At 35.6% G+C, this 14,432-nt stretch overlaps 1 protein-coding gene across 1 annotated transcript; it reads left to right on the top strand.

Annotated features, from left to right (window-relative positions):
- Positions 1 to 2,381: 2,381 nt before the first annotated feature.
- On the top strand, positions 2,382 to 3,626 carry LOC131851966 (uncharacterized). Its single transcript, XM_059202524.1, has one exon. The coding sequence runs from the start codon at positions 2,382 to 2,384 to the stop codon at positions 3,624 to 3,626; it is 1,245 nt and encodes a 414-aa protein (XP_059058507.1).
- Positions 3,627 to 14,432: the final 10,806 nt, after the last annotated feature.

Genomic DNA, 14,432 nt, shown 5'->3' with positions numbered 1-14,432 from the left:
CACAATTCGGAAAAAGGATTTCGCTCTCTTTTTAGTAAATGAAGATTCGAGATGCGATTCATTAATCATTAAAGTGATTTGCGGTTTTAACTATTGTGAGGCTTTTTGTAACGCAATTTCTACGATCCATTGTATGGCAGCATGACGGTCGGACTTTTGCCTCGTTTGTTTTCAACATTAAGATAAAAAAAGTGCTTCATTTGTCAAAGTCCCAATGTAGTACTTTGTTTTTGTAATAGACTATTGGCCGTAAGCGGAAAATGAAATAGGTTAATTCATTAAATTATGGTTTTCGTCGTGGATATTTTCGTCGTTGTTTTTATTTTAGTTTACCACTACTTTTCCCGTTGAAAAACAAACAAAATGAATGATCTTTGCTAAAACAATGGTGGGAACGAACTAAGAGTACGCAGCGAATTGGGAACTTGTCTCGTATATATTTAAAGTGCTTGAGTAAAATCGATAATTCTAGTGCTTGGTTTAATGAGTTTTAGGGTACTAGATAACTATATAGGGCTGCGACGAAGGTCCCAGTTGCTAGCAGTACCTTGCGGTAAGACTAATTTTTTTAATAAAGTACTGACGCTTGCACTGGCCAGTCTCAGTTCGCGTACACTTAGATTGTAGAATGAACTATCTGCCGAGGTTTCCTCACGACACTACAGTATGGAATTTTTAAAAAGAGTAGTATATTAAGGTTTCTTAAGGGTCGGTAACGCGCACGTGGTGTCTCTGGCGTCCATAGGCTACGGTAACTATTTACCATCAGATGGGCCGTAAGCTTGTTTGCCACTATCGTAGTATAAAAAAAACAGGACAAGCAGGTTTAATAGCCCTGGACAATTAGCACATCATCATCTAGTTCTACCATCACCATCTAGTAAGCAGAACTTGCGCTATAGATACTAGACAACTGATATAAATACTTAGATTTATTTTGTAAATATGTACATAATATATCTATGTATGTATATTTGTAAGTATTTTTAAAAACCCTATTTACCTATGTTAGGTAAAATTATAGGTTAGTCCTTTCCTATCACTGCCCATCAACCGCTTTCTGTTCTTACCTAAATGGTAGCTGGTAGAGAATGCCATATGGAATTAAGCTCTCCAAATTGTACAATTTTTAAAAGTGCAATAAAGAATAAATAAATAAAAAAAATATCTACATAGAAAGCCTTTTCCTTACTCACTAGGCGAAAATCACTTACCATCACAAGTGCTGCGTACTCGTTTGTTCTCTATCAAAAATAAATGAAATAAATTGTTATAAGCAACTCAAATCGCCTTATTTGTAATTTGTACTAATAGAGGCATATCGAGGCCAAACACGCAGTTACATACTAATATTAAAATTAAAGACCTGTAAAATGGATCCGTTCCAAGAATTCATTGTGAACTTCAGAACACATCACATTTATTTTCTAGATAACTACGTATCTATTTTCTTTTGCGAATCTTAACTTTATTGCCATGATAAAAAGGTAATATATGATGTACTGATAAACGTTTATCTATACAAGTGGTTACTCTGTGTTGTCTGATTTTCAGTAAGACAAACAATATTAATGTATTTTCAATTTATAATAATAATAATGAATGTAGACAATTCACAAAGTTTCATCTATTTCCATGATAAGCAGAGCTTGTGTTATAGGTACTAGATAACTGATACAAATACTTCTATATATAACTATATATAGAAGTATTTGTATCTATAACTATATATTTTGTCTATATCTTATATATAAAATTCTCGTGTGACAGTTTTCGTTCCCATACACCTCCGAAACGGCTTGACCGAGTCTCATGAAATTTTGTGAGCGTATTGAGTAGGTCTGAGAATCGGCCAACATCTATTTTTCATACCTTAGGGGTAGTCCACCCCTTATTTTTTTTTTTATTTTAAGGCAAAACAACGTTTGCCGGCACAGCTAGTATATATATATAGGAAAGTCCCAGATCGATACAAACAATCATACTCATGAATACGAATGTTTGCACCGTGCGAGGAATCGAATCCACACACCGCAATGAACAAACGAGTACATTTGTGTGTGTGTCAAATATATGGTATTGTCTGTAATAATTTTCTTTATTTAAATGCATATTTAAAAAAAAATTACTCCACTTCTTTTCTATATAAACGATAAGTTTGCGAAATTTCATACTCCTCCACAGTTTTCGTGAAACGGCGTAAAAAGTTTTTGTTTAATAATAATAATAATAATAATAATAATAATAAATAATAATAAGCCTTTAAAATAAGCCTTTCAAAGTCCAACCCCGCGTCCGAGCTGACCATCTAGCTCACGTGAAAGGCGGTCACGCGTAAATATAAAACCTATGCGGCCAAAGGGGCCATGGCAATTATAAAGATGGTTAGTAAAAATAAAGAGAACGAAATAGGGTCGCTGCACGGGGGCCGCCGGGGCACGTCTACAACTGGCGGTAGGCGTGACAGAAAGCAAGCCAGCCGACCGGCCCCACCACCTGGCCGGTCCGACCCCTTGCCATCGACATCAGCTGGCTTGGCACCGGCAGGGCCGTCACAGGCCCAGCAATCGGCGCCCGCCACTGGTGGTACACGTCGCATGAGATGGTCGAGAGCCATGAATGAAGACCTCATGCGAGCGTTCTACAGGGCTACAGGGGCGGAAACAGGCAGAACAGGATACAGGGCAGTAATGCACCGCGAGTTTCTGCGTCTTTTACCGGAGCTAATCGTCTCGGAACAGAACCTAGCCGATAGATTTCGGTACATACAGCGCTCTGGTATGTTTAGCGCAACCGAACTCGAACGATTGCGAAGTGAAGTTGTTCCAGAAGCAGACCCTACGACCATGGAGCAACCCATCTCAGACGTGCTACCTAACGTAGAGATGGTTGCCGAAAGGCCTTCAGAAGCGGATGCGGACGGAACAACTTCCCAGGATATAGAGCATATGAGGAGCATACTAGAAGGGGCGATTCTAGAGATCCGAAGAACTCCCCTTGAAGAGAGACCGAAGCTTCCCCGGCTACATCCAAATGTGGCGACGCGGGATGCCATTGAGGCCGCAAATGGACTGCTGCCTCAATACCTTGAGGGCAGCGGTGACCTGGGAGAGACGAGTTCAATCCTCTTTGCCGCTGCATTGGAAGTATGCCGATATACTAGCGCAAAAATGCCCCGGGCTGGACGTAATATCCAAAGGGATAATGCGAAACCAGCCTGGAAAAGAAGGATTGAGCGACGGATCACCCAGGCCAGGGTCCTCATTGGCAGACTGCTCTGCTTCAGGGAGGGCAATACACGCCCGAGAATTATGCGCTCCGTAAAAAAGGCCTTTGCTGGGACAGGTGTACGTCTGTTCCAGCCGGACTTCGGACAAAAACTTACGGAGCGTATAGACGACCTGAAGCAAAAGGTCGCTGCATGGGGGAAGCGACTCCGACGGTACTCTGAGAGGGTCGAGAGGTATCAACAGAATCGTCTCTTTATGAGTGATCAACGGAAGTTTTATAGAAACTTGGAGCGCCCAAAACTACAGCCCACAGGACAAAGACCCGAAACAGCCAATTTCGTCGCCTTCTGGCGACAGCTGTGGTCTGAACCTGTGGAACATGAGGAGGGCGCATAGATGCAGGGTGTTGAGGAAGCATGTGCTCTAATAACACCGATGAACGTCATTGCCATTCCGCTGGTGGACGTGGTTGCTGCGATCCGTCGGGCTCCGAACTGTAAAAGTCCGGGAATCGACGGATTGCAGCACTACTGGTTAAAGGCGTTCTCGGCCAGCCATGCAACCTTAGCCGTGCAATTCCAGAGTGCCCTCGAAAACAGGGCGCTCCCGAACTTCCTTACAACCGGGATCACTCATTTAGCTCCTAAGACGGACGATACCGCGGATCCATCTAAATATCGCCCCATAACTTGTCTTACGACAATATACATATAAGACGTTAACATCCGTTCTGAGCGCTAAGATCTCTCGTCATGTGTACGAAAACAAGATCCTATCTAGCGCTCAGAACGGATGCAGGGGCGGTAGCCGCGGATCGAAGGAGCTTCTCCTCATTGATGCTGTCGCTGGCCAAGTGGTTAAGCGGAACCGTCGGAATTTCTCCGCTGCTTGGATAGACTATAAAAAGGCGTTCGATTCCGTGCCCCACTCATGGCTTCGGAGGATACTCGAGCTGTACAAGATCGACGGTACGGTTCGGGTGTTCCTGGAGACATGCATGGGGCAATGGACGACGATCCTGTCTATCCAGGGCGAGCGATTAACGGATACCGCTGACCGGATTGAGATTAAGAGGGGAATATTCCAGGGCGATTGTTTGAGTCCACTTTGGTTTTGCCTGTCCCTGAATCCTCTCAGTACTTTACTGGAGAATTCGGGGACTGGATTTCAGTATCGGAGAGGAGGTACACGAGTGTCTCACCTTCTGTACATGGATGACTTGAAACTACTAGCTCCGAGTGTCGAACGCCTGACGGAGCTGTTAAATATTGTAAACGATTATAGCAGCTCTGTTAGGATGGCACTCGGAATAGACAAGTGCGCGGTTCTCCATGTGCAGAGGGGACGGGTCAATCAAACTGAAGGGATCGATACAGATCCCTCCAACATCAAAACACTCTCCGAGGCTGAAACATACCGGTATCTGGGCATGTCACAAAACATCGGTGTGAGGGAGACGGATATGAAACAGTCAATCCATGAGGAATTTTTTGCGCGCCTTACAAGAGTACTGAAAAGTTACTTGTCGGGTGCCAATAAAATCCGAGCATACAACGGCTGGGTCATACCCGTACTCCTTTACACTTTTGGCGTGCTCAGATGGTCTCAAACCGAACTCGAAGCCCTGGATCGGAAAGTCCGCACAACTATGACCCTCCATAGAATGCATCACCCGAAATCGTCAGTCATGAGGCTGTACATCCCGCGGAAGGCTGGTGGTCGAGGCTTGTTAAGCGTTAAGACCATGCACAACCGCGAGATTGACAGCCTCAGGACATATTTTCTGGAGAAAAGAGACGAGGGTTTGCATAGAGAGGTCATAGAATGTGACAAAGGATTCACCCCTCTTTCTCTGGCTAAAGAGGACTGGCGAAAACCCGAAGTCCTGGGTACCTCTCAGCGGGAGGCCGTATGGAAAGAGAAGGAGTTGCACGGAAGGTTCTTCAAAGCCCTCCACGGGGCATACATCAACACGAAGACCTCCGTGCACTGGCTACAGTTCGGTGATCTCTTCGGAGAGACCGAGGGTTTTGTCTGTGCAATACAGGATCAGGTGGTTAAGACGAACAATTACCGAAAGCACATTCTGAAGGATGGCACTGAGGACATCTGTCGGGCATGTCGCCATCCCGGAGAGTCACTCAGACATGTGCTTTCGGGTTGTTCAGCTCTTGCCAACACAGACACAACCAGGTAGCCAAAATACTCCATCAAGAACTAGCTCTGAAGTATGTACGGCCTCGCGAATGAGAGGTTGCCGTACTATAAGTACGAGCCCCAGCCGGTCCTCGAAAGCGACAGCGTCAAGCTCTACTGGGACCGATCCATCATCACGGACAGGACCGTTCTTGCGAACAAACCTGATATCGTGGTGATGGATCGGGCACTTTCGAGGGTGTTTTTGGTGGACATCACCATACCGCATGACGAGAACCTCGTGAAAGCCGAAACTGAGAAAAAGAGAAAGTATCTCGATCTGGCTCACGAGGTGACCGAAATGTGGGGGGTGATGTCCACCGAAATCATTCCAATCGTTAGGTCGGTGAACGGTCTTATCCCAACCAGTCTGGAACAACATCTCAGACGGTTGGGATTCCGGGGCGGCTCACTCCCGGGAAAGATGCAGAAAGCGGTGCTGTTAGATTCTGCCCGCATTGTACGCCGGTTTCTCTCCCTGGGGCCCTGAACCCCGGCCGACTGTGCTTCTGCCGGGGGTATGTTGCCATCTCCTCTCCTTAAGAGGGGAGATGAGAATTTTTGGGGAAAAAAAAAATAATAATAATAAATTTATTTGCAATAGATTTTGGGTACATACATATATGATGTTATACAAAAACATGGCCCTTACAAAATCTGCTTATATCAAGCGTACAAATTTTAAGTTAATTAAATTATCGGTTGTTTATATAATTATGAATTATTGTATGTAGGTATATGTCAATATGTATATTAATCTAAATGTCATGAGGAACAATTTATTATTTTAATATTCCAAAAACTCTTTAATTGAGTAAAAACACTTGGAAACTAACCATTCATGCAGTTTTCTTTTAAATAATATTCCAGAGAGAATTCTTATATCATCAGGAAGCTTATTAAATATTTGTATCGCCATACAAAATGGACTCTTTTTTGTTATGGATAGTTTTATTGTAGGTACTTTTATTTTACTTGTCTGGCTGTCGCGTACTGATTTATTCATCGTTGTCTGTTTTAGAGGAAAATATTCTGGTTGTTCTTTAACGAATATGCATAATTGTTTAATATATAAACATGCTAATGTAAGCAGTTTATTTTTTTTAAATAACGGGCGACAAGATTCTAGTACATCCGTACCAAAAACTGATCTTATACATTTTTTTTGTGACTTAAACACTTTATCAATAAAAGTACAGTTTCCCCATATAATTAAGCCGTATTGTATTACTGACGCCACATGTGCATGATAAGCCAATAGTGCACTCTCGGTAGAGGATATCTCACGGAGGTGCCGAAGAGCGTAAACAAACCTACTGAGTTTATCGCAAACTGACTTCACTTGTAATTTCCAACTACAGTTTTCGTCAATTATTATACCAAGAAATTTTGTCGATTCTACCGTCTCTATTTTTTGGTCATTATAACTAATATTAAAATTTAATTTATTACAATGATAAGTACCAAATTGTATGATTTTAGTTTTGTCAACATTTATTTTTAAATTATTCAAATTCATCCAGTCTATAATATTTTTAATCGTCAAATTTATTTCATGTTGCATGTCAAGTATGTTATTATTATTAATTTTATGATTACCTTTTATTACAATTGTTGTGTCATCAGCAAATAGTATTGACTCGTGTTTTGTAACAAAAGGTAGGTCGTTTATATACAAGTTAAACAGTAATGGACCCAGTATAGTACACGCGGAACGCGCGTACTATACTGGGTCCATTAACACGGAACACCACAGCTGTTTAATCTGTAGTTAGATTTATATACAGTTTTCTTTGGTATAGTTTTTGAATACTTTAAAGTTTTCGTTATTTCCACACAGTTATATCTTTCTGATAAGTAATCACACAACCAATCATTAACAGTTCCTTTAAAACCATATTTATATAATTTTTCAGCTAATGTTCTGTGATCTACGTAATCGAAAGCTTTAGTCATATCCAAAAAAGTCCAACGACAGGAAAACCCTTATCAATACTATCAATTACAGATTTAATCAATTTAAAAGTTGCTGTTGCTGTGCTTTTATTTTTTTGGAAACCATATTGTTCTTTTCTTAAAATTTTATGTTTGTTAATAAATGCTGTAAATCTGGAGTGAGCAGCTTTTTCGAATACTTTTGCTAAGATAGGTATTAAAGTTATAGGACGATAATTATCTATATTCGTCATATCACCTTTTTTATGCAGAGGTTTAATAATGGAATACTTTAATCTATGTGGAAAAATACCTTGGCTGAAAGACAAATTAATAATATGACTAAGTACTGGAGCAATATTACATGATATTAACTTTAGTATTTTGGTAGGCATTTCATCATATCCAACCGAGTTTGTATCTTTCAGTAATTTCAGTAACCTATATACTTCATCAGGTGTTGTTGGGAATAGAAATATGCTAGAATTGCAAGTTAAAAGTGTAACCGTTGTTGAATTAGAATTAATAGTATGTAAATTATCATTTAGTTCAATAAAATAATTATTAAAGGTATCAGCAATATCATTTAAATCTTGAATAATTGTACCATTGTGATTAATTTTATCAATTTCGTTTTTTGTCTTGGAACCATGTATGTTACTATTTATTATATTCCAAACCATTTTATTTTTATTCTTAGTTTTTAGCATTTTATCACAGTTGACCTGTTTTTGTCGTGCTAGTATACAACGCCTTAGTATTTTAGAATATGTCTTATAATTTTGTTTATGTAAAAGTTTACTGTTTTTATTTGCCCGTTTGTAAGTAATAAACAGTTTCCTTTTATTAAGACAACATTTTTTCATGTTTTTAGTAATCCATTTACCTTTATTAGACTTTCTAGTGACTTTTACTGTTATTTTAGGAAAACAAAGTTTGAAGAATAATATTAAGGTTTCATGGAATTCAGAGAAAGCTCTATTTGTGTCAGTTTCATTTGGTACTTCTTTAAATGTAAGAGATGAAATACAGTCACAAAATTTATCCAGGTTTTCATTACAAAAATCTCTCCTTTCTTCAAACCATTGGTCAATAGTGTTTTTAGTTTTTAAATTTATTTCTAAAGTTTGAGCTGTATGATCAGATATACATAAATCATGTACTGTACCTACTGCGGTGGGAATATTGCTAATCATATGATCAATACATGAGGACAACCGAGTTGGTGTGGTAATATGACAAGTCATGTTGTAATTATTTAGAATATTAGTTAGCCTTAAAGTGTAATTATTATTTTTATTTATGTCAATATTTAGATCTCCACACAAAATAACGCGTTTCCTGATTGCATAACAAAACCTTGCTAGTAGTTTATCAAGAGTGGTAAAGAAAAAATCTATATCAGAATTTAATAATTTCGATACAAGCGCATTCAAAGCTTTTATAGAACGCAAAATCATCCATATTAAGTTTTATACATGAAATATTATCTTTAGCTAAAATGCAAACACCACCCCGTCTTTCATTAGGTCTAGAATAATGTGAAACTAGTTTATAATTATTTAGGTGTAAATTTTTTTCATCGCCTGGTTGCATAAATGTTTCAGTACCGCATAAAATATCAATAAACTGATTTCTGTCAGACAATTCTTCCAATATAATATGTAGTATGTCTTGTTTGTTTAAAATTCCAGCAAAATTTTGATGAAAAATTGTGAATTTATTTTTGTATTTAGTTACGAAAAAACTGAGTGTTTGATTTTACATTTGTTTTTTGAGTTGTATTTATATTAGTTTCTTTTATATTTGGAGATACCTTTTTAAAATAGTATGGTATAGTACCTTTCTTTGGAATATTATCATTACATCTTGGGCTAGTATTTTTCTGCAACATTCTTCTAATGAATTGTTGATTAAATGTTAGAAATTTAGATTTATACATACGATAGTCAATGTGTACATTAATTTTAGAACAAGCCAAATTTATATAGTATCTGTGATCAATCAAATAATTTGTGTCAATGTAGTTACAATTGTCAAACATATTAGCAATTACTTTAATATTATCATTTATCATTTTCTCATTAATATTTATGTTATTGTTAACGGGTAATAGTAACACATTTGTTTGGCTCAAAGTATTTAACGCTATACATAAATTACTAAATATTCTATTAGGGTTAGTATCATTCGTACCTGTACAGATTATTACATAGTCATTTTTATTTGTACTATTTACAACGGAATTGCAATACTTGAGCACTTCAGACGAAGATGCATTTGGTTTAACAAAAGCGAAAGTTTTGTACATGTCGTTCCATTTATTAAGTCTCGTTTTAATAATCTCTTTAGATAAACCAGTCGCCTGTTCGTCACCAATTATGATTATACTACGTTTTGTAGAAATATCTTTTTCCTCTTTCTGATGGTTAATGGAAACATCGGATTTTTTAAGTAATGTAGATTCATTTCCTAAATTAAAGTCTGCATTATTTATTACATTTGGTTCCGTGATGATTGCTCGTTCGTTATTTTCTGTAGATGGTGTAGATGAAAGTATAATTGGATATGCAACTATTTCATCTGAATTCTCTTTTCTTAAAGGAGTTGTTGGCAGTGAATGAGTAAAATCTAGTTTGGTTCTACTGGTATTTATTTTGTTTGGAGGGCGTTTTATTTTATCTGTTGATTTACATATTCGCGTTAAATTAAATATTTTATTCTTGTAATCTTTAACTTGGTTTTTTAGTAAGGAATTTTCTGCTAGAAGTAGCTCTATTTCATTTTCCGCTATTTTTAAATTTGTTTGCAAGTTGTTGTTCGTTTCTTTTAATGTATCTAATTCCTCATGTAAATTCATTAATTCTGGGCAACTTCTATTCATGCAGCTTTCCATCATACATGAGCTATGATCATCGGTATCTGTGTTTAATGATTCAAAAGAATTTTCAGTGGGTATATTACATAATTTCAATTTGATCATTCTCTGTTTTATTACAATTTTCTGGGGTATATGATTCATTATCGATTTTTGAACTTATAGTATTTAATTTATTAATCTTATTCTGTGGTACACAATTCGCACATTTCCAATTTGTTTTATTTTGTGATGTCAATAATTGATATCTTTTCTCAGCTATATTTGTACACGTAGAATGATATGACTCCTTGCATGATGAACATGTCAACTTTCGTCTATTTGAAATTATATTTTGTTTACATTTATTGCATTTTGATGTCATTTTGTAATATAATATTAAAGAATAGGTAATTAGGATCTTATGGAATGTATCAGTTGAGGTAATCTTGAGATAAATAATAGCTGGATATGAGCTATGTAAATTCTGTATTAAATTATAATTATTAAATTTTTAGCAATAATATTTAATAATACATAAAATAATACATTAATTAATATATACATAATAAATACTTCTTATTGACCTCAGAAGGTATAAGTACAAAAAACACTATGCTTAGATATGCTTTATTAGGCACATCGATTTAAGTAGAAAAAGTATAATCCATCACATTTAAAATAAGTATTGTTGCTAAGTAACAGTTTGTATGTAACGTGCAACTGCGATCGGAACGAAAATAAATTATATTTACTGCTATACCCACTCAATATATCCATTAGGTTATGTATAGGTCCAACAGTAATTAGTATTTTAACAGATTTAATTTTGGATATGTTTTTTGCTACTATTGTTCTATTGTTTACTCTTCTGTATATTGTTTTATATTATGTATGTTATTTAAATGTAGAGATGTAGAGTGTCTCAAATGTAATGGATTAAAGACCGTATTAGGCACATTGATTTAAATAGAAAAAGTGTAATCCATCACATTTAAAATAAGTATTGTTGCTAAGTAACAGTTTGTATGTAACGTGCAACTGCGATTGGAACGAAAATAAATTATATTTACTGCTATATATGTAACCCACTCAATATCTCCATCATGCTAAGCAAAAGGCGACCTTATTGCTTATAGCAATCTTATAAAAAAATACAATACAAGGCAGTACTATTTCATACATTGAAATACCAGCAACATAATAGACATGTTATTCTCGCCGTGCCACCTTGTAATAGCTTGTGCAACTTTATACTTTGCTCCTATATCTTGTTACGGAGACACAATAAAATTTCGCACCATATCGCCTGACCGTATATCCAGAAAAGGGATCTGAAATAAAGCAGTATCTTATTTTCTACGGCGATATTAAGGTCCTCGCGCATCGTCGACATGCGTGCGGAATTTCTATTAGGCATCTAACAACGCGTTTTGCTTTATGTTCTAACTCTGTACACATACGGGCGGACACTTGGTTGAACATATCTTTTTAATATTTAGTATTGTATAGACAAGAAACAGTGTTCAAAAAAGCCATTTGCTTTAATTGTAATTAAAAATAAAAATAAAAACTTCTTTTCTTTCTGTCAACACGGTCAAGTGTTTAACAAACACTTAGCTTTATTCAATTTGATTTCGTCTCCTTTTAAAATGTTGTAATAGCTTTTTTTTACACAAAAGTTAGACCGTCTCGACAGTTCGCATTCATTTAATGGTAGTATACAAGCCCATGTCGTATTTGGTAAAGTAACTGATGGTAAGTGGTAACTGTCACCTGAATAACACATGTGAGGAGTTGTCATGTATCATATCCTATAATTTCACTGATTTATCTCTTTTCAATTGAATACTACTACGGTAGCCAGGCAGACGATTTTTAGGAAGTCAATTTTTGTTACATAATAATAATTTATATGAAAATATAAACGGAAACAAATCGGTAAATGTGACTGTACTGTATCATTATTATCATCATCTGCTTCTTCCTTATCCAATTTGTGTGGGGTCGGCGTAATATGTTTTTCTCTTCCATTCATCTCTGTTCGCAGTCATCTCGTTATTTATTTCCTTTCTTACCATATCATCTTTCATAACCATCCACATTTATATGTAACACCTTCCGTAAAATATTATCCTCATTCCTACGTATTACATGTCCATACCACTGTACTGTACCATTAGTAATAGTTAAATAAAAGATTTGTTAAATATAAGACGAAAATTTACATTTTAATCCGTCATAAATGGCAAATAAATTAAGATTAAAATATTAAGAATGTAAACAAAATTATCTATACCAACATTGCAGTCTCTTACTGGTAACAATTGTAAAGTGGAAAATGCAACTTGGAAACGTTTCAAAGTAGTAAGCCGTTTAATTAAATTTGGTATATTTATTTAATATTTTATATACTCATATACGTTGTGTTGAGGAATATTACGGATTTCTCAGTTAATTATTATGGTGATTGTAATAAAACTACATACCTAATTGTGTTGTTAAAAAATCAATTAGAAAGAAATAACAAAATCCAAACTTTTGTCAAAGTGACAGGAATTGTTATAGGGTGATGTAGGGAAATGATAATCATTACCTGAACAGCACCACCTAGTATCCTCGTTATATAATATAAATATAAATAAATATATATATATATATATATATATATATATATATATATAAAATTTTCAACATTACAAAATTAATGTTCATGTGCAACTTGTTCGACGTTATATTCGTCCGTGTGTTTACATTTGGGCTCTCATCCTAGATCATAGCGCGGTTTGGTCGTCGCAATATGAGATGATGGGGATTGTTCGACGCGACGAGGGTAACACAAATAACAGGTCTCCATTACGTATTTATAGAAAAAATATTATTGGACATTTATTTACTTGATGCCTTTTTCGACAAGTTCGCCGTGCTCAATTAGAATTTGCTCGTTGTTTTCTTAGGTCAGACGATAAGATTGCTTTTTTGTATTAGGAATAAGTTTTTATATAACCCGATTTTATCGATCTGATCTTATATATATCTATGCAAATATTAATTTATTTAGGTAAACGAGCAATCATTAGATACAAAGTATTGTAGAGAAAAACATATTTATAAAATTGTCAACAACTCCGCTTACCAAAAATTACAATAATAATGTACATTTTTATATATAATCGTAGTACGATTATATATAAAAAAATTAAGATGATTTTGCTATATACTACTAAGTAATTTGTAATGATTTTAACCACACGCATTTTCACGTCCTATAGTAAGGTTTATAAGTATGATTGTTTATATTGATATTATTTTATTAGGTTCATATTATTTTATATTATAGTTTTTCTATTAGTCGTAAAGTACGTAATTTGTAATGTTTTTTTTTACCACAAGCCTTTTTATTGTTGTTGTTGGGTTGGTTGATGAGTGTTTATATTGGTCTGAGTATTATAAATAAGTTTTTCTATTAGTACGTAATTGTGTAATGATGAAAATTTAAAATCAATTTTTATTATTATTAAATTTTTACCACACGCCTTATTACACTCTATAGTTGGGTTTATGAGAGTTTATATTGGTGGTGTTTTATATAAGTTTTTCTATTAGTCGTTTAGTACTCTCTGCAGTTTCACACTAGTTGGCGCTGTGTAGTCCCTGATTATTACTTTTAATATTACGTCTAGAATATTTTTAGAACTTCCTTTTCTTATTGTTTATATCATGTTATGTATGTAAGTGCACCGCCCACTTAACATTTGTTTGGTCTACAGTTGACTGTGAGAACATCACATAAAGTGTGAAGTCTGGTTTTATGAGTTAAAGCTGTAATAAATATATAGATAAATATTGCAATGTATGTATGTAATGTAATGTAAGTGGGACTCCATTTTCCGCAATCAAACTCTCATCTGGGCCATTATACGTGTCGAGGCGAGACTACTGGAGTACCAGCCTAGCTCGTTCCAAAAGTGCAGAAATCTCCTGGCCACCGACTAGATAAATGTTAATTATATCTATATTATTCATTAAAATATAACCAATATACCCTGATTTTATTTACTAAATATGTTGCACTAAATCCTGACAAGAAGAACCTAAAAGCTTTTAAATTAAAAATTGCTACTGGCACTTTTAGATTAACTCACTCAGTCAGTCAGTCAGGATGTTAAGTAAATCTGACATATGTCAGTGGAAATCAGCTAATGCCAGTGTGA

This window comes from Achroia grisella, unplaced genomic scaffold (assembly GCF_030625045.1).
Source record: "Achroia grisella isolate CSIRO2021 unplaced genomic scaffold, CSIRO_AGI_Agris_v1 utg821, whole genome shotgun sequence".
Taxonomy (NCBI): domain Eukaryota; kingdom Metazoa; phylum Arthropoda; class Insecta; order Lepidoptera; family Pyralidae; genus Achroia; species Achroia grisella.
This window is presented reverse-complemented; position numbering and strand designations above follow the sequence as displayed.